Raw genomic sequence first — 20,980 nt, forward strand, 5'->3', positions numbered from 1 at the left:
AACTGCTTTCAGTGCTCTTTGAAGCTGTGCGGAATGGCAAAATCCACTTGCAAACAGTTGTGAAAGTGGTCTGAAAACGCATTATTTTGCGTGTGCGGAAGGGGCCTAGGTAAGTTTTTTGAAACATATATCTAAGTCAAAGAAAATGTAGTGTGAGGATTCAGTATAATTTGTTTCTTTTTAATATTGTATGATATTTTTAATATTGTATGGTTAATGGTATGTATTTGATAGTTAATAATTTTTTTAAGTTAAGCACTTTTAAGTTTTCTTAAGGAGGGGGAAATGTTAGCCAAACCCTCCGGCTGCAGACTCGAACTCCCGGAAATGTTGCTGCAGGGTGTTAACTGACTCTTAGGAGTAGCGAAGTGGGTTTCTGCAATAGGAGGGGGAACTTTGTTGAAATGTTCACCCCACTCCTCTAAAAGGCAGTTAAGTTTTCTTAGCATGTTGGATACAAACCAGTGGCTTAAATCCTATGACACACTTGTATAAGAAGGCTTATGGTTGTGGGTGTAATAATACAGCCCTTTCAGTGTTGAGTGACAAAAGGATTCTGAGGCCCCTTCCGCACACGCAAAATAATGCGTTTTCAAACCACTTTCACAACTGTTTGCAAGTGGATTTTGCCATTCCGCACAGCTTCAAAGAGCACTGAAAGTAGTTTGAAAGTGCATTATTCTGCATGTGCGGAATGAGCCTGAGAGAACAGAGCCAGAAACATGGAATGCAGGAAAGATCAGTGGGCAGAAGACATTTGGAGACACACCACACACATCCAGAGGGGGAGAGAAGGGCTCATTCCGCACATGCAGAATAATGCACTTTCAAACAGTGCTCTTTGAAGCTGGGGGGAATAGCAAAATCCACTTGCAAACAGTTGTGAAAGTGGTTTGAAAACGCATTATTTTGCGTGTGCGGAAGGGGCCAAAGAGAGAGGAACTACATCACCCACAGTGGACCCCCTTACCAGGGCCAGGACAAAGAGGGTGAGGTTGTCTGGTGGCAGCAATGCAAGGGCAGCCAAACTGGGGTCGGGCACAGTGGACTGGAGCTGAGAATTGTCTAGTGGGGGTGGAGTCAGCAGCAAGGGCACTCTTGATCTCCAGCTGACCAGGGGGTGGGGGCATTTGGGCAACGCTGTTCCCAGCAATGGCAGCAGTGCAATGAGGGCAAGGATAGGGCCTGGAGGGACCTAACCGAGACACCTGAGGGCAGCGGTGGGATCCAAAAATTTTAGTAACAGGTTCCCATGGTGGTGGGATTCAAACAGTGGCGTAGCGCCAATGGGGCTGGGTGGGGCACGACGGGGGCGTGGCTGGGCATTCTGGGGGCAGGGCATTAATAATTTCTCTGTTACTGTAAAAAACTCTTACTGTAAAAAAAAAGTTCCTAATTTCCAGCTGGTGTCTTCCTGTCCATAATTTAAACTCATTATAGCAAGTCCTATCGTCTACTGCCAACAGAAACAACTACTTCTCCTCTAATTGACTGCCTGTCAAATACTCTAATTGACTGCCTGTCAAATACTTAAGAAAGGGGAGGATGGAAAAATCCACACCATAGTAGTTTTTGCAGACGCAGGCCATAGGAACTGAGCCAACAGTTCCCAGTATCGATACTGATATGCAGGCTGTAACGTGCAGACGGGGGTCTGTTAGAAAAGCTTCACTTCTAATGGGATGGGAAAGCCGGAGAAACTGGATCTAACCCTTGCTTCCTTGTCTGAAAAGTTGATTGATGCTCTCTGGTTTTCTACTGGGCTCCTGTGACAGAGGTGAATCAGCATCACCAAGTGCAAAAGGAAGATTTCCTTCTCCCAATATTTAGTAATATTGGTATGTGTCCTGGCCTAGGCCAGAGGTTGTTCTTTCAACCTCAGGAGGCTTCTTCTGACTTAAGTGGCTCTTCTATTGGAGGAAGAATCACTCCAGATGAAAAACTCCCCTTAAGCTAGAGGAAGGCTTTAATTTTCGCTCCGCAGAGTGGTAGCAGACATGCCATTACGTATTATTACAGATCATGGTAATTGTTTATACAGCACTTGAAATAATAATGAAGCAGTTCGTGGCGATCGAGGACGGGCATTCGTTGCTCAAGGACTTACGAGCTCATTTTTGAAAATTCTCCTTTAGGGTGAGAAAAAGAATGTGGACATGTGTGTGATTTAAAAAAACAACCCTGCTTTTCCTTAGTTAAGTGTATGAAAGTGGATCGTGTGGTTGTTGTGGGTTTTCTAGACCGTGTGGCTATGGCCTGGTAGTTTTTGCTTGCAGCGTCCCACCCGCATCTACGTCTGGTTGACATCTTCAGAGGCATGTCTGACCGTGGTGTACCTCTGAAGATGCCAGCCATAGAGTTGGGTGAAATGTCCGGAGCCAAAATTACCAGATTACAGCCACGCTGCCTAGAAAACTCACAACTGCAAGTTGATTCAGGCCGTGTATTGACAATACAGAGCGGGTCATGCTTCGCGGTTGAAAATCCACATTCCAGTCTACAAATAAGGAAAAATCAGTTCCATGCTTTCAATTTTTTTAGGGCACCTTCCGCACACGCAAAATAATGCGTTTTCAAACCACTTTCACAAATCATTGGTAAGTGGATTCGCCATTCAAGACAGCTTCAAAGCGCGAGCACTGAAAGCAGCTTCAAAGCGCAATATTTTGTATAGCGCATATCAGCCTAGGCTGTTCTTAGCAAATATTTGCTCCACTTTTTGTATTAGTGGATTGTTAAAAGGAAGGGGGTGAACAGCCATAGCAAGCAAAAAAAGAGCCCTGATATACCGTAAGTCAAATAATAAACAAATAAAAATACAATACAATAAATAAATAAATCTGTGAGCCTATCTAATACCAGAGGCTCGGAAGACAGTGTTTTTATTTGTACTGTCAGGCTTTATGAAGAGCTCAAAAGTTCACACAGTATTTTGTGTCATTTTGGTTGGCTCCAATAAAAGGTACTGTGTGGATTTTATTTCTTTAGAATTTTGTGTGGGCCAGTATGACAGAGTAGATTACAACTTTCTGGGGTATTCTCAGGTCAAGTTTAATGCAACACTGAGGAATCTACAAGAATCTACAATACTGAAGATCTTGTGGTTCCGTAGGCGGATTCCGAAAGGGCCAAAAACAGTGGTGTAAAAACGGTGTAAACCCTTTTACACAGTGGTGGGATTCAAATAATTCAACAACCGGTTCCGGTGATGGGATTATAATAATTTAACAACTGGTTGTTTATAAGCACCATTTTAACAACCAGTTCTGCTGAAGTGGTGTGAACCACCACTGCTTTTACACCATTTTCAACCATTTCACACCGTTTTCACACCGCTGTTTTTGGCCCACGCGGAATCCGCCATAGTGTTCGAAGGATTTCAGGTTTCACCTCCAGTGCTTGTCTGTTGGTTCATTTGTTTACAATCAAGATTCTAGACCTCATTTGGTACAAATAAAAAAAAACCTACCAAAAAGATCCGTCCAGTTTCTGCTGCTAAGCCAAAATCCAGACGTTGATGCTTACCATTTCAGAGGAGTCTCTCTACTACTCTCCAACCCAAGTCCATTGGAGACCTGATTATATATTACAGCACTAGAGGAACCTCTGCCTTATTTGAACGACACAGGAATCAAGCAGTGCCTTGAAGACTAACAAAATTGATTTTGCCATGAGCGTTTCTAGTTAGAGCTCACTTCTTCAGAGTCACCATAGCAGACCTCCATAGACCTGGTTAAGCATCAAGGTTGCCAATTTGGGCCTGGGAAATTCCTGGGAGTTTGGGGCAGTGTCCTGGGGAGAGGGGGGTGTTTAGCAGGGATAGGATGCCGTACAGCCTGCCCCCCCCCCTTGGGGGGGGGGGGGGGGGGGGGGGGGGGGGGGGGGGGGGGGGGGGGGGAGGGGGGAGGGTGGGGTGGGGGGGGGGGGGGGTGGGCATGCGGGGGGGGGGGGTGGGGGGGGGGGGGGGTGGGGGGGGGGGGGGGTGGGGGGGGGGGGGGGTGGGGGGGGGGGGGGGTGGGGGGGGGGGGGGGTGGGGGGGGGGGGGGGTGGGGGGGGGGGGGGGTGGGGGGGGGGGGGGGTGGGGGGGGGGGGGGGTGGGGGGGGGGGGGGGTGGGGGGGGGGGGGGGTGGGGGGGGGGGGGGGTGGGGGGGGGGGGGGGTGGGGGGGGGGGGGGGTGGGGGGGGGGGGGGGTGGGGGGGGGGGGGGGTGGGGGGGGGGGGGGGTGGGGGGGGGGGGGGGTGGGGGGGGGGGGGGGTGGGGGGGGGGGGGGGTGGGGGGGGGGGGGGGTGGGGGGGGGGGGGGGTGGGGGGGGGGGGGGGTGGGGGGGGGGGGGGGTGGGGGGGGGGGGGGGTGGGGGGGGGGGGGGGTGGGGGGGGGGGGGGGTGGGGGGGGGGGGGGGTGGGGGGGGGGGGGGGTGGGGGGGGGGGGGGGTGGGGGGGGGGGGGGGTGGGGGGGGGGGGGGGTGGGGGGGGGGGGGGGTGGGGGGGGGGGGGGGTGGGGGGGGGGGGGGGTGGGGGGGGGGGGGGGTGGGGGGGGGGGGGGGTGGGGGGGGGGGGGGGTGGGGGGGGGGGGGGGTGGGGGGGGGGGGGGGTGGGGGGGGGGGGGGGTGGGGGGGGGGGGGGGTGGGGGGGGGGGGGGGTGGGGGGGGGGGGGGGTGGGGGGGGGGGGGGGTGGGGGGGGGGGGGGGTGGGGGGGGGGGGGGGTGGGGGGGGGGGGGGGTGGGGGGGGGGGGGGGTGGGGGGGGGGGGGGGTGGGGGGGGGGGGGGGTGGGGGGGGGGGGGGGTGGGGGGGGGGGGGGGTGGGGGGGGGGGGGGGTGGGGGGGGGGGGGGGTGGGGGGGGGGGGGGGTGGGGGGGGGGGGGGGTGGGGGGGGGGGGGGGTGGGGGGGGGGGGGGGTGGGGGGGGGGGGGGGTGGGGGGGGGGGGGGGTGGGGGGGGGGGGGGGTGGGGGGGGGGGGGGGTGGGGGGGGGGGGGGGTGGGGGGGGGGGGGGGTGGGGGGGGGGGGGGGTGGGGGGGGGGGGGGGTGGGGGGGGGGGGGGGTGGGGGGGGGGGGGGGTGGGGGGGGGGGGGGGTGGGGGGGGGGGGGGGTGGGGGGGGGGGGGGGTGGGGGGGGGGGGGGGTGGGGGGGGGGGGGGGTGGGGGGGGGGGGGGGTGGGGGGGGGGGGGGGTGGGGGGGGGGGGGGGTGGGGGGGGGGGGGGGTGGGGGGGGGGGGGGGTGGGGGGGGGGGGGGGTGGGGGGGGGGGGGGGTGGGGGGGGGGGGGGGTGGGGGGGGGGGGGGGTGGGGGGGGGGGGGGGTGGGGGGGGGGGGGGGTGGGGGGGGGGGGGGGTGGGGGGGGGGGGGGGTGGGGGGGGGGGGGGGTGGGGGGGGGGGGGGGTGGGGGGGGGGGGGGGTGGGGGGGGGGGGGGGTGGGGGGGGGGGGGGGTGGGGGGGGGGGGGGGTGGGGGGGGGGGGGGGTGGGGGGGGGGGGGGGTGGGGGGGGGGGGGGGTGGGGGGGGGGGGGGGTGGGGGGGGGGGGGGGTGGGGGGGGGGGGGGGTGGGGGGGGGGGGGGGTGGGGGGGGGGGGGGGTGGGGGGGGGGGGGGGTGGGGGGGGGGGGGGGTGGGGGGGGGGGGGGGTGGGGGGGGGGGGGGGTGGGGGGGGGGGGGGGTGGGGGGGGGGGGGGGTGGGGGGGGGGGGGGGTGGGGGGGGGGGGGGGTGGGGGGGGGGGGGGGTGGGGGGGGGGGGGGGTGGGGGGGGGGGGGGGTGGGGGGGGGGGGGGGTGGGGGGGGGGGGGGGTGGGGGGGGGGGGGGGTGGGGGGGGGGGGGGGTGGGGGGGGGGGGGGGTGGGGGGGGGGGGGGGTGGGGGGGGGGGGGGGTGGGGGGGGGGGGGGGTGGGGGGGGGGGGGGGTGGGGGGGGGGGGGGGTGGGGGGGGGGGGGGGTGGGGGGGGGGGGGGGTGGGGGGGGGGGGGGGTGGGGGGGGGGGGGGGTGGGGGGGGGGGGGGGTGGGGGGGGGGGGGGGTGGGGGGGGGGGGGGGTGGGGGGGGGGGGGGGTGGGGGGGGGGGGGGGTGGGGGGGGGGGGGGGTGGGGGGGGGGGGGGGTGGGGGGGGGGGGGGGTGGGGGGGGGGGGGGGTGGGGGGGGGGGGGGGTGGGGGGGGGGGGGGGTGGGGGGGGGGGGGGGTGGGGGGGGGGGGGGGTGGGGGGGGGGGGGGGTGGGGGGGGGGGGGGGTGGGGGGGGGGGGGGGTGGGGGGGGGGGGGGGTGGGGGGGGGGGGGGGTGGGGGGGGGGGGGGGTGGGGGGGGGGGGGGGTGGGGGGGGGGGGGGGTGGGGGGGGGGGGGGGTGGGGGGGGGGGGGGGTGGGGGGGGGGGGGGGTGGGGGGGGGGGGGGGTGGGGGGGGGGGGGGGTGGGGGGGGGGGGGGGTGGGGGGGGGGGGGGGTGGGGGGGGGGGGGGGTGGGGGGGGGGGGGGGTGGGGGGGGGGGGGGGTGGGGGGGGGGGGGGGTGGGGGGGGGGGGGGGTGGGGGGGGGGGGGGGTGGGGGGGGGGGGGGGTGGGGGGGGGGGGGGGTGGGGGGGGGGGGGGGTGGGGGGGGGGGGGGGTGGGGGGGGGGGGGGGTGGGGGGGGGGGGGGGTGGGGGGGGGGGGGGGTGGGGGGGGGGGGGGGTGGGGGGGGGGGGGGGTGGGGGGGGGGGGGGGTGGGGGGGGGGGGGGGTGGGGGGGGGGGGGGGTGGGGGGGGGGGGGGGTGGGGGGGGGGGGGGGTGGGGGGGGGGGGGGGTGGGGGGGGGGGGGGGTGGGGGGGGGGGGGGGTGGGGGGGGGGGGGGGTGGGGGGGGGGGGGGGTGGGGGGGGGGGGGGGTGGGGGGGGGGGGGGGTGGGGGGGGGGGGGGGTGGGGGGGGGGGGGGGTGGGGGGGGGGGGGGGTGGGGGGGGGGGGGGGTGGGGGGGGGGGGGGGTGGGGGGGGGGGGGGGTGGGGGGGGGGGGGGGTGGGGGGGGGGGGGGGTGGGGGGGGGGGGGGGTGGGGGGGGGGGGGGGTGGGGGGGGGGGGGGGTGGGGGGGGGGGGGGGTGGGGGGGGGGGGGGGTGGGGGGGGGGGGGGGTGGGGGGGGGGGGGGGTGGGGGGGGGGGGGGGTGGGGGGGGGGGGGGGTGGGGGGGGGGGGGGGTGGGGGGGGGGGGGGGTGGGGGGGGGGGGGGGTGGGGGGGGGGGGGGGTGGGGGGGGGGGGGGGTGGGGGGGGGGGGGGGTGGGGGGGGGGGGGGGTGGGGGGGGGGGGGGGTGGGGGGGGGGGGGGGTGGGGGGGGGGGGGGGTGGGGGGGGGGGGGGGTGGGGGGGGGGGGGGGTGGGGGGGGGGGGGGGTGGGGGGGGGGGGGGGTGGGGGGGGGGGGGGGTGGGGGGGGGGGGGGGTGGGGGGGGGGGGGGGTGGGGGGGGGGGGGGGTGGGGGGGGGGGGGGGTGGGGGGGGGGGGGGGTGGGGGGGGGGGGGGGTGGGGGGGGGGGGGGGTGGGGGGGGGGGGGGGTGGGGGGGGGGGGGGGTGGGGGGGGGGGGGGGTGGGGGGGGGGGGGGGTGGGGGGGGGGGGGGGTGGGGGGGGGGGGGGGTGGGGGGGGGGGGGGGTGGGGGGGGGGGGGGGTGGGGGGGGGGGGGGGTGGGGGGGGGGGGGGGTGGGGGGGGGGGGGGGTGGGGGGGGGGGGGGGTGGGGGGGGGGGGGGGTGGGGGGGGGGGGGGGTGGGGGGGGGGGGGGGTGGGGGGGGGGGGGGGTGGGGGGGGGGGGGGGTGGGGGGGGGGGGGGGTGGGGGGGGGGGGGGGTGGGGGGGGGGGGGGGTGGGGGGGGGGGGGGGTGGGGGGGGGGGGGGGTGGGGGGGGGGGGGGGTGGGGGGGGGGGGGGGTGGGGGGGGGGGGGGGTGGGGGGGGGGGGGGGTGGGGGGGGGGGGGGGTGGGGGGGGGGGGGGGTGGGGGGGGGGGGGGGTGGGGGGGGGGGGGGGTGGGGGGGGGGGGGGGTGGGGGGGGGGGGGGGTGGGGGGGGGGGGGGGTGGGGGGGGGGGGGGGTGGGGGGGGGGGGGGGTGGGGGGGGGGGGGGGTGGGGGGGGGGGGGGGTGGGGGGGGGGGGGGGTGGGGGGGGGGGGGGGTGGGGGGGGGGGGGGGTGGGGGGGGGGGGGGGTGGGGGGGGGGGGGGGTGGGGGGGGGGGGGGGTGGGGGGGGGGGGGGGTGGGGGGGGGGGGGGGTGGGGGGGGGGGGGGGTGGGGGGGGGGGGGGGTGGGGGGGGGGGGGGGTGGGGGGGGGGGGGGGTGGGGGGGGGGGGGGGTGGGGGGGGGGGGGGGTGGGGGGGGGGGGGGGTGGGGGGGGGGGGGGGTGGGGGGGGGGGGGGGTGGGGGGGGGGGGGGGTGGGGGGGGGGGGGGGTGGGGGGGGGGGGGGGTGGGGGGGGGGGGGGGTGGGGGGGGGGGGGGGTGGGGGGGGGGGGGGGTGGGGGGGGGGGGGGGTGGGGGGGGGGGGGGGTGGGGGGGGGGGGGGGTGGGGGGGGGGGGGGGTGGGGGGGGGGGGGGGTGGGGGGGGGGGGGGGTGGGGGGGGGGGGGGGTGGGGGGGGGGGGGGGTGGGGGGGGGGGGGGGTGGGGGGGGGGGGGGGTGGGGGGGGGGGGGGGTGGGGGGGGGGGGGGGTGGGGGGGGGGGGGGGTGGGGGGGGGGGGGGGTGGGGGGGGGGGGGGGTGGGGGGGGGGGGGGGTGGGGGGGGGGGGGGGTGGGGGGGGGGGGGGGTGGGGGGGGGGGGGGGGGGGGGGGGGAGTGGGGGGTAGGGGGGGGGGGGGGGGGGGGGAAGGGTGGGGGGGGGGAAGGGGTGGGGTGGTGGTGGCGGCGCTAGGGGGGGGGGGGGGGGGGTAAGGAGGGGGGGGGGGGGGGTGGGGGGGAAGAAGAAGAAGAAGAAGAAGAAGAAGAAGAAGAAGAAGAAGAAGATGATAAGAACAAGCCAGCTGGATCAGACCAGAGTCCATCTAGTCCAGCATTCTGCTACCCCCAGTGGCCTACCAGGTGCCTTTGGGAGCTCCCGGGCAGGAGGTGAAAGCAATGGCTTTCTGCTGCTGCTGCTCCTGAGAACCTGGTCTGCTAAGGCATTTGCAATCTGAGATCAAGGAGGATCAAGATTGGTAGCCATAGATCGACTTCTCCTCCATAAATCTGTCCAAGCCCTTTTTAAAGCTATCCAGGTTAGTGGCCGCCATCATCATCATCATCATCATCATCATCATCATCATCATCATCATCATCATCATCATCATCATCATCATCATCATCATCATCATCATCATCATCATCATCATCTTCATCTTCATCTTCATCTTCATCTTCATCTTCATCTTCATCTTCATCTTCATCTTCATCTTCATCTTCATCTTCATCTTCTTCTTCTTCTTCTTCTTCTTCTTCTTCTTCTTCATCTTCTTCTTCTTCTTCTTCTTCATCTTCTTCTTCTTCTTCTTCTTCTTCTTCTTCTTCTTCTTCTTCTTCTTCTTCTTCTTCTTCTTCTTCTTCTTCTTCTTCTTCTTCTTCTTCTAGCTGTCTGTGCCCCGCCATCATTGCTCCCCTTCCTTCTCACCGGAGGATGGAAGCAGAGGGCAAACAGCGGGCAAAGATTCAGATCAGATACTTTAATATTTATACTTCTATATTAAAGCACAGTATCCATATATTGCTACGAATAGGGAATCCTTGCAAAATGGCTGTCTTTTGTGGCATTTGAAAATGGCGAATCGTCCATTTCCGGCATCCTCTCATTTCCAGCAGCTTTTGCAGTTAGCAACGAGCTGGGAGGGGATGTCTGTGGGATGAATTATAAATGGCAGGCTATAGTAGCAACATTAGATGGTGGCAGTGTCTCCCCCATGTCTTGAGGAAGGATTCCCCCTTCTCCAAAAAAGCACTCACATCATTGCAAGAGGATTTCTCTTGCTGAGGTCAGATAAGCACTTCCATTGGAGTCCACCCACCCCGCACCTGATGGAAAGAGTGTTGCCTCATGAAATCTCAATAGCGAGACTGCAATATGAATGGTGATGTAGTCAGTCACATAAGATATTTGAATTGTTATAGCTACTAAGATGAGGGGGTTTTTTTCCAGGTGGAAAGGAGGAAGGAGATATCTGATCATATTCAATAGGAACACTCATGAAGTTGGGCTGGGCTGGGCTGGGCTGGGCTGTACAGGAAGGAGCTGTCTATCCAATGAACACAATGCCGTTCAGCCCCACAACAAGAAATATACTGAACCCCAGGGGAAAGGATAGTGCCTGCCCTGTGGCAGTCAGGGCAAGGAGCACGGGGAAACGGCAATGGGTAATAACAGCAAACATGCCCTGAAGCAAAGACTGTACTGTGAATGTTCCTTCTGGTCGTGGTAAGCTCCCCGTACATAATGTGCAGAAGAAATATGGAAAGGTGGAGGCATGATAGAGGTTGATAGAATTATGCACGGGTTGGGAAAAGGGGACAGAGAGTTTTCTCTCCCTCTCCCACTGTATTGGAACTCCATGAAATTGTTGGTAAACAGGTTCAGAACAGAAAAAAGGAAGTACTTCTTTACTCAATGAGTAAGCAGAGGTAGTTTGTGTTTGCCTTCCTCGGCAGAGTCTTGCCTGGAGGTCTCCCTTTCCAAGGACCAACCCAGCTCAGCTTCCAAGAACTGACAAGATCAGGCTATATAGAAGAAGAAGAAGAAGAAGAAGAAGAAGAAGAAGAAGAAGAAGAAGAAGAAGAAGAAGAAGAAGAAGAAGAAGAGTTTGGATTTATATCCCCTCTTTCTCTCCTGTAGGAGACTCAAAGGGGCTTACAATCTCCTTGCCCTTCCCTCCTCACAACAAACACCCTGTGAGGTGGGTGGGGCTGAGAGAGCTCCAAGAAACTGTGACTAGCCCAAGGTCACCCAGCTGGCGTGTGTGGGAGTGCACAGGCTAATCTGAATTCCCCAGATAAGCCTCCACAACTCAAGCGGCAGAGCTGGGAATCAAACCCAGTTCCTCCAGATCAGAGTGCACCTGCTCTTAGCCACTGCTCTTAGCCACTATGCCACTGCTGCCATTTCAGAGTGGTGTAGTGATTTAGAGCTCTGGGTTCTAATCTGAAGCACCGGGTTTGTTTTCCCACTCCTACACATGAAGCCTGCTGAGTGATCTTGGGCTAATTACAGCTCTTCAGAACTCTCTCAGCTCCACGACCTTACAAGGTGTCTGTTGCGGGGAGAGGAAAAGATGGGGCTTTGAGACTGCTTATGATGGAGAACAGCAGGTATAATTCCAAACTCTTCTTCTTCATCATCTCACCCCACAGACAATTTAAAAAGGAGATTAGACAGATTATGGAGGAGAGGTCCAACGGTGCTCACTGGCCACGGTATCTGAAAATAGCCTCCATGTACAGCTGCATCCAAAGACTGAATACTAGTTCTGGAAGGCAGCCACAGGGGATGGGCCCTGCCTTTATACCCTGTTTGTTTGGCTCTCCAGAGCAATAGGTTGGCTGCTGTATGAAACAGGATGATGGGCTAGTTCACAGGTGTCAAATTTGCGGCCCTCCAGATGTTATGGACTACAGTTCCCATAATCCCCTGCCAGCATGATGCTGGCAGGGGATTATGGGAGCTGTAGTCCATAACATCTGGAGGGTCGCGAATTTGACACCTATGGGCTAGTTGAACTGGTGGTCTGATCCAGCAGCCTGTACTGCAGAGAAAGCGGAACACTTTCTGCTACCACAGATCAGGCATGCAACCAACCTTGTGGTTGCCTTCAAACGTATCAGCCAGATCACTAGCTAGCATCACAGCTGTGCTGGCCACCAGAAATTAGGCAGTCGTTCAAGTAAGGTGGGCATGTTAGCATGACGCAGCCAAAATCACCAAATGTCCTGTTGTGTCTGAAAATGTTCACGATCAGCTTTCAGCGTTTGGAGCTCCTTCTTTACCAGATGCATCAAGTGGTCTAGAAGGATTGGCTCGTCTTCCAGGTGCCACTGGATTCTGTGGTGTACATTTATTTATTTCATTTGCATCCCACTCTCCTCCAGCGACAGACTTCAAAGTATCATATATGAGATTCCCAATGAGTTTACCTCCCAGGCACTGACCACACTGTGCTGTGCATAGCTTCATCAAAGTTGCTGTATCATGTCCCATCTGGTCCCAGGATTCACCCTACGTGGGACACTTATCGAAGGGGGTCAAGGTCCATCCAGAGTCCCCATTATCATTTTTAAAGTTCTGAATATGTTTTTATTTCTCATAATGACATATTTCTCATAATGACATATTTCAGTATAAAAGCAATCAAATAACAATGTTGAATCAAATAACAATATCAAATAATCAAAAGAAAAAACTGAAGAACAAAACTTAGCTGAATTACAATTCTGAATATAAACAGAGAGCCCACAGAGCTGTACAAATAGTATTCTCTGGCGATTCCGCACACGAGTAAAATAGGTTCGACCCAGTTCCCTGAGAAGGGTACTGACCTGGGTTGAAGCCATTGTTGTTCCCCACTGCAACCAGCTTGATCCCAGCTCGGAGGGCGGAATCATCCTGTGCCTCTTCGCCGCTCCGTTCCGATTGGCTACTGTTCTACGGCCATGTTCCGTCTATCCCCACACGCGTTATAAAAAAAACTGCCACAGGAATGGAGGGACAAAGGTGGCGTTTTTTGATTGGCCAGCTGTACACATGCCCGAAACACTCAGCTGTGATTGGCTGAATGGGGGACTCCTGGCACCAGAGATTCCGCACTTTACTGGAATCGAGCTGAGTTCGAGCGTGGTTCCCTGAAAAAGTAGAAGTTCCCAACTGGAGTCGGAAATTTGACTGTTACCCGGGGCGAAGCTGGTACAAAACCACGTCGATCCCAGTGGTTGTGCGGAGCACTTAGGTCGAACGCAGCTCAAACTTAGGTCGATAATGCCAGTGCGGAATCGACCTATGAGGTCATAAGCTGATCAAGCCAAGATATTATCTGGTGTACAATCACTATTATGGTTCTTTCTCAATACTTTCTTACAAGATTATGAAACCTATCAAGCTAGAAACTTCTGTCCCTGTGCGCAATTATCCCAATACTTCCACCTATGCATTTTTATAATTCCCTCTATATAGGCAGAATTGCCTCTACGTACATTTTATTCCATTCCTTCGTTTACATTGAAGAATAATATGAAAAAGTACATCTTCCATTTGTCTTAAAATTCTTGATTCGGTCTTATACTAACCACCTGTGTTTGTTTCGCCATTGTTGAGTAGTCCCTTGATTTATTTTCCCAGTGCCCAGAGTCCCCACTATCAATGATGTCCAAAATGTTTACACTTCGTTACACAGAATCGCCCATTAATTAGGGAAGGGATTTGACTAAGTGGTGGAACATTTGTTTTGCATGCAGACGGCTCCAAGTTCAGTTCTTGAGTTCTCCAGTTAAAAGACTGAGCTAGTAGGTGGTAAGTGATGGGAAAGGCCTCCACCTGTGACCTGGGAGAGCCGCTCCCTATCAGAATGTGAAGTTTGGATTTTTTGCCCCTACGGGCATCACTTTGTAGCAAACTGCAAAGTGATGCACATAGGGGCAAAAAAATCCAAACTTCACATACACGCTACAGGGGTCAGTGCTATCAGTCACAGACCAGGAAAGGGATTTGGGCATCTTAGTTGATAGTTCCATGGGAATGTCAACTCAATGCATGGCAGCTGTGAAAAAGGCAAACTCTATGCTGAAGATCATTAGGAAAGGAGTTGATAATAAAACTGCAAGGATTGTCATGCCCTTATATAAAGCCGTGGTGCGACCGCACTTGGAGTACTGTGTTCAGTTCTGGTCGCCACATCTCAAAAAGGATATCGAAGAGATAGAAAAAGTGCAGAGAAAGGCAACGAGGATGATTGAAGGATTGGAGCACCTTCCTTATGAGGAGAGGCTGCAGCGTTTGGGACTCTTTAGTTTGGAGAGGAGACGTCTGAGGGGGGATATGATTGAAGTCTATAAAATTATGCATGGGGCAGAAAATGTTGACAGAGAGAAATTTTTCTCTCTTTCTCACAATACTAGGACCAGGGGGCATTCATTGAAAATGCTGGGGGGAAGAATTAGGACTAATAAAAGGAATCACTTCTTCACGCAACGTGTGATTAGTGTTTGGAATATGCTGCCACAGGAGGTGGTGATGGCCACTAACTTGGATATCTTTAAAAAGGGCTTGGACAGATTTATGGAGGAGAAGTCGATCTATGGCTACCAATCTTGATCCTCCTTGATCTGAGATTGCAAATGCCTTAGCAGACCAGGTGCTCAGGAGCAGCAGCAGCAGAAGGCCGTTGCTTTCACATCCTGCACGTGAGCTCCCGAAGGCACCTGGTGGGCCACTGCGAGTAGCAGAGTGCTGGACTAGATGGACTCAGGTCTGATCCAGCAGGCTAGTTCTTATGTTCTTAGAACAGAATCTGTGGACCTTGATGAACCTGTGATTCAGTGTAAGGTAGCTTCATGAGTTCGCTGCTAATCAGACAATTTGGCTTTTGTGGGACAGTACCAAGGTTTTTACAGTGGTGGCTATTGTGGACCATTCTACTTCCGTAAACACCATCAGAACAGTCTTGAGGAAACCCTGTGATAAATTGGCAGCACCACCTTCAATGGCTGGAAGCTTTGGACATTTCCACCCATGCTGTTACTCAATAAAGCTCACTACTTTTTGCCACCTTCTCCATTTTTACTTGGCAGCTTCAAACACACACGAGTACCAGAGTTATTACTCTCAGGCTCCTTCCCCATCCAATTATTGGACAATATTCCATAAAGGAAAGAAGCAGAAACCGCAACACCCAGCAATAATAAAGATCGACAGGAGTCAGGTGTGACCTCCCCCTAACAAAAAGGAATTTTATTACTGGATTAGAAGCCAAGTCAATCCAGTCCAGCATTTCTGGTCACTAATAACAACCCCTCAAGATGTCACTGGGCAATTCAAAAGAAGAGAATGGAGGAGGCCGTCACACCTCCAGCTGTTTTGCCCAGAAGTAAACTGCTTTTGAATATCAAAAGCTCTATCTTTCTGTGGGATGGGGACTCACCCAGTTCTCCAGAAATTTATTTAACCCTTGTTGAACAGACGAAAACCACTTCGGCATCATCTTCATCGTATGGATGTGAATTCTATGAAATCATTACATTACTTAAGGAGGAGGAGGAGTTTGGATTTATATCCCCTCACTCTCTCCTGCAGGAGACTCAAAGGCGCTTACAATCTCCTTGTCCTCCCCCCTCACAACAAACACCCTGTGAGGTAGGTGGGGCTGAGAGAGCTCCGAGAAGCTGTGACTTGCCCAAGGTCACCCAGCTGGCATTTGTGGGAGTGCACAGGCTAATCTGAATTGCCCAGATAAGCCTCCACAGCTCAGGCGGCAGAGCTGGGAATCAAACCCGGTTCCTCCAGATTAGATACACGAGCTCTTAACCTCCTACGCCACTGCTGCTCCTTTCTTTCTTTCTTTCTTTCTTTCTTTCTTTCTTTCTTTCTTTCTTTCTTTCTTTCTTTCTTTCTTTCTTTCTTTCTTTCTTTCTTTCTTTCTTTCTTTCTTTCTTTCTCTCTCTCTCTCTCTCTCTCTCTCTCTCTCTCTCTCCCTCCCTCCCTCCCTCCCTCCCTCCCTCCCTCCCTCCCTGCCTGCCTGCCTGCCTGCCTGCCTGCCTGCCTGCCTGCTTGTCTGTCTGTCTGTCTGTCTATTTATTTATTAAAGAGCCTCACCCTGCCCCCTCCCCATAATTTTTCTTTATTTATTCCTTCCACGTTTTCACACCTTTGCCCTGCTTCCCCTTCTGTGATTTCCTTTCCCTTCATAGTAAAAACAAAACACACACCGAATTCTGCTGTTTAGATTCTCCAGAATTTTTCTGCAGGCGGAAGAATTTGGGCTCATGGTAACTTTCCCCCTCCCAGTCTGGAGGTCCTCCATCCCCTCAGAAACAAGACTGGAGAAGGTTTCAAGCTGCCAGCGAAGGAAGTGGCAGGAAAGTTGTCTTCTATAAGTAGAAATCCTTCCCCCTCCAAAAAACCTCCAGCGGATCCAAACTTTCATCTTCCTCTACAATAGGCACTGCGGTGTGGAACGTTTACCAAAGCAGGCTTGATGCCCTCTCGTTTTCACAATGAGGCAATGCCAAATAAATCCAGGTGTGTTTGTTCTCCGTGCCACATAGGTCTTGTGGCATGCAGCTGGATGGGTGCCAGATTATTCCAGCCTTTTCACTGTCGGCAGCAACTCCTGGGTGCCACCCAGGCGGCAGACGTTTAATTAAAGAGTAGCCACCTGTTCTAGTTAGCCAGTATGGCATCAGTAGTTGGTGTGTTGCCGTTGAGCCAGGGAACCCTGCATTCAAATTCCTGCTTAATCATGAGTAAAAAAACCTATGCCCTGGATATATACAATGCCAAAAGTGCCAAAAAAAGGCAAGTCCAAGCATTACACAACTGGCTACAAAACCAGCCAGAATGTCTAAAACAATTATTCAGTCCACATTTGTGCAGAAATTCCAATTGTGGGACAACCTTGCCGCTGTTGCTTGTTTCGTGGTAACATTTCGCTTCCTCAGCCAATAGATTTTAATCTTGTCTGTATATTCAGAAGTCACTGGGCCTTTCCCCACTTTTCCCTCGTCATCAAAAGGCGCCCTTTGCAAGAGCGCCAGGGATGCCTCGTGCTGAGGGGGCGCGACAGCGGCAGCGTCGGGGCGGCTGCGCTGTCGCCGCCCCTCTCATGGGGACCCCGTGCTACTCTCCTCAAGTAGCGCGGGGCTTAAGGTAAGTGGGGAAAGGCCCACTATCGTAGGATATGCTGTGCATTATAATGAATTCATAGATGGGGCAATTTCCATTAGGCTAAGACATATAGCTGAAGCTTCTTCCAGAGTGAAATCATGTCTGCGCTCCCCCAAGTGTTGAATGGGGGCCTTCTGAAATCCAGAGACCCTTTCCCTGAATTGTGGCATGCTTGCTAATTCCTTCCTTAATATTTCAGTCAGCTTGTGACACACAGCTATAACAAAAGATCCAATTCTTTGCTGTACTGTAGTAAAGTGCTTCCTGAACTTGCACTGTATGAAGAAACATAGAATTGGATTCATCCATGTAAGATGGCAGCTGTGGCAAGGAAGGACATTTAAGGCCCTTTCCCCACTTACCTTAAGCCTCACGCTACTCTCCTCAAGTAGCACGGGGTCCAGCTGCACTCCCCACTTCAGGGGCGGCGAGAATGCAGCCGCCCCAACGCTGCCTCTCTCGCGCCCCCTCAGCGCGAGTAATTCCTAGTGCCTTTTGAAATGGTGCCTTTTGATGAACCCGGGGGGAACCCGGGGCGCGTGCCAGGAATTGTGTGCGCTGGGAATTGCGCACAGCAACCCTTGGACAAAGGTAAGTGGGGAAAGGGCCTTAGACAGCTGGCGAAATGTTCTTGTTGAGGGAGTTTAAGGAATCATCTGGATGGAAAACCGCTAGATTCTTGTTGAGGGAGTTTAAGGAATCCTCTGGATGGAAAACAGCTGGATTTATTCAGAGAGGCCACCTTTTGGAGCTATATATCATCAGTGAGAGTCTTGTGCAAGTTTCACTGTGGCAAAACACCTCTTGTGAGATTGTTCTGGGCACAGCTCCATCTTAATTCCATATGTTGTTGATGTCAGCATAATTTGGGCCTTTCCTATGGAGTTTTTATCCAAGGATTGCAGTGGATTTTCCTACCTATGTGAGGGCATTGCTTTGAAATTCTAAACTAATCCTAATCATGTAGGTTGCCAATCTAAAATTCATTGCAACAGACAACAACGCTGGGAAAAGTTGAAGGCAGAAGGGAAAGAAGACCAAACGTGAGATAGAATGACTCTATAAAAGAAGCCTCGGCCTTCAGCTTACAAGACTAAGGCTGTTATTGATTTTGGAGGTTGCTCATTTATAGGGTTGTCATAAATTGGAAGCAATTTAACAATACATGAAACACACACATTAATCTTGGAAGTTATATCATGCACACGGTGCTCCATGTCAGTTAGTGTAAAGTGATGCAAAATGGGTCAACAATCTCTGAACTGTTGACAGTTCCTTAGTTCTTGACTATCTAGGAAAGGGACGTTTGATCATCTTGTTTGTTTTATGACTTTCTAAATGGTCTCACAACAAGATGAAAACATTTCATACAATCAATCAATAAAACAGCAAATATATCTATCTATCTATCTATCTATCTATCTATCTATCTATCTATCTATCTATCTATCTATCTATCTATCTATCTATCTATCTATCTATTTATTTATTTATTTATTTATGTACCACCCTCCCCAAAGGCTCAGGGCGGTGTCCATCAATAATAAAACAGTTTAAAACATCATCATAACATATAAATTTACATAAAAGAATACATAAAATACCAAGACTACAGATGGCTTCAACCCCTCCCTCCCCTCTTTATGTACCCACGGGAGGCCAGATGTTCTTATGGCGGAGTTGACATCATCCCGGCTGGCCAAATGCCTGGCGGAACAGGTCCGTTTTGCAGGCCCTGCGGAAACTTTGTAAGTCCCGCAGGGCCCTGATCTCACCTGGAAGCCTGTTCCACCAGGTAGGGGCCAGGGCCGTAAAAGCCCTGGCCCTTGTAGAGGCCAGCCAGATTGCCTTGTGGCCAGGGATCACCAGTAGGTCTGCCTCCGACGAACGGAGGGGCCTAGAAGGGCGGTATAGGGAGAGACGGTCCCTCAGACAAGCAGGGCCAAGGCCGCAAATGGCTTTGAAGGTCAATACCAAAACTTTAAACATGACCCGATACTCGATTGGCAGCCAGTGCAGTTGGTACAGGACCGGCAAAATCCAGTCCCTAGTTGTCACCCCAGAAAAGATAATATGGGGACTGAACAGAAAGTATGTGTGGTTTACCAAGAATTGATACCTGAGTATGTTCAATGTTCAGCAGGAGGCAAAAAGGAGCTGTTAAAATAACAATACTAAGAAGAGTTTGGATTTATACCCTGCCTTTCTCTCCTATAAGAAGTCTCAAGTTGGGTTACAAACTCCTTCCCTTCCCCCCTCACAACAGGCACCTCATAAGGTTGGTAAGGCTGACAGAGTTCTGAGGCAACTGTGACTAGCCCGGGGTTCTGCAACCTGCGGCTCTCCAGATGTCCCTGGACTACAATTCCCATCAGCCCCTGCCAGCATGGCCAATTGTAGTCCATGAACATCTGGAGAGCCGCAGGTTGCAGACCCCCCGGACTAGCCCAAGTTCACTCAGCAAGCTTCATGTGTAGGAGCAGGAAAACAAATCCAGTTCACCAGTTATGAGTCCAGCGCTCATGTGGAGGAGTGGGGAATCAAACCTGGTTTTCAGATTAGATCCACCCCTCTTTAACCAGTTTAACCATTACATGGTGCTGGCTCTAGTATTCAATTGGGAACTTACTAGAATTTGCTGCCACCAGTGAGCTGCCAACCACATTATATCTTGAAAGGTATTGGTGAAAGGGTAGGAATTGAAATGGAAATGATTCTACACATTCCAAGTTGGCATAAAATATCTTGATTAACAAGATGCTTCAACAATCGTAAGAAAGTGTGCAAGAATCCCAAATGAAAGAACATGCAGGGAGTCTTGGGACATCCATTTCTGTATGAAGAATACATGCGAATGTATGGGTTTTTAAAACGTTGTTTGCAGGGGAGAAACTGGAGCAGACAAGCTACATCAAGTTTCCATATTGGATACTAATCGGTGTGTTCAAAGCGCTGCATCACTTGTGTAAGACAAAATACTGTTTACAACTTAATTTGCAGAGCTGTGGATGCCTCAAGATAAAAATATCCATGTGTTTTGGTATATCTGTAATATTCCTGGAAGGACAGTCAGGGCGTACATGATTAATGACAAGAAATTTTAACATATCAGGGTTGGCATCTAGTGAGGGACCACAGAGGGAGCACTAGAAATGTTCTTCCCATGGGTTGCACACATTTTCCATGATCACACACTGATAACACTGGTGACATGATCATACACTGATAAACTGCAGAGAAGCAGAATGAATTCTTTGCATCTGTCTCCACACAAAAGGACGCGAGGAAAATTCCTGCACCTGAACCAAGCTTCTAAGGAGGAGCATTCGAGGAACTGGCGAAGATAGTGGTAGATAAGGAAGAAAGTCTGGCAGCCATTGATAAACTAAATGCTACAGAATCCTCTGGCCCAGATTGCATTCACCCAAGAGTTCTTAAAGAGCTCAAGCATGAAATTGCTGATCTTCTCACTTATCCCTGAAAACCGCCTCCATGCAACTTATCCCTGAAATCAGCCTCCATCGATCTATGGCTACCAATCTTGATCCTCCTTGATCTGAGATTGCAAATGCCTTCGCAGACCAGGCGCTCGGGAGCAGCAGCAGCAGCAGAAGGCCATTGCTTTCACATCCTGCATGTGAGCTCCCAAAGGCATCTGGTGGGCCACTGTGAGTAGCAGAGTGCTGGTCCAAGATGGACTCTGGTCTGATCCAGCAGGCTCTTTCTTATATTCTTATGTTCTTAACAAACAATTCTCCATAGAAGAAGAAGAAGAAGAAGAAGAAGAAGAAGAAGAAGAAGAAGAAGAAGAAGAAGAAGAAGAAGAAGAAGAAGAAGAAGAAGAAGAAGAGGAGGAGGAGGAGGAGGAGGAAGAGGAGGAGGAGGAGGAGGAGGAGGAGGAGTAGTTTGGATTTATATCCCCCCTTTCTCTCCTACAAGGAGACTCAAAGGGGCTTACAAACTCCTTTCTCTTCCCCCCTCACAACAAACACCCTGTGAGGTAGGTGGGGCTGAGAGAGCTCAGAAGAACTGTGACTAGCCCAAGGTCACCCAGCTGGCGTGTGTGGGAGTGCACAGGCTAATCTGAATTCCCCAGATAAGCCTCCACAACTCAAGCAGCAGAGCTGGGAATCAAACCCGGTTCCTCCAGATCAGAGTGCACCTGCTCTTAGCCACTATGC

At 56.8% G+C, this 20,980-nt stretch overlaps 1 protein-coding gene across 1 annotated transcript; it reads right to left on the reverse strand.

The window, feature by feature from the left end:
* Positions 1-343: 343 nt before the first annotated feature.
* LOC125427729 (basic proline-rich protein-like) lies at positions 344-6,645 on the reverse strand (the record flags this gene model as incomplete). Its single annotated transcript, XM_048487282.1, has 4 exons — positions 344-376; positions 971-1,054; positions 4,009-4,503; positions 5,536-6,645. Coding segments are annotated over 4 exons (1,722 nt in total), but the record flags the coding sequence as incomplete, so codon positions are not given.
* Positions 6,646-20,980: the final 14,335 nt, after the last annotated feature.

This window comes from Sphaerodactylus townsendi, linkage group LG03, assembly GCF_021028975.2.
Source record: "Sphaerodactylus townsendi isolate TG3544 linkage group LG03, MPM_Stown_v2.3, whole genome shotgun sequence".
NCBI lineage: Eukaryota > Metazoa > Chordata > Lepidosauria > Squamata > Sphaerodactylidae > Sphaerodactylus > Sphaerodactylus townsendi.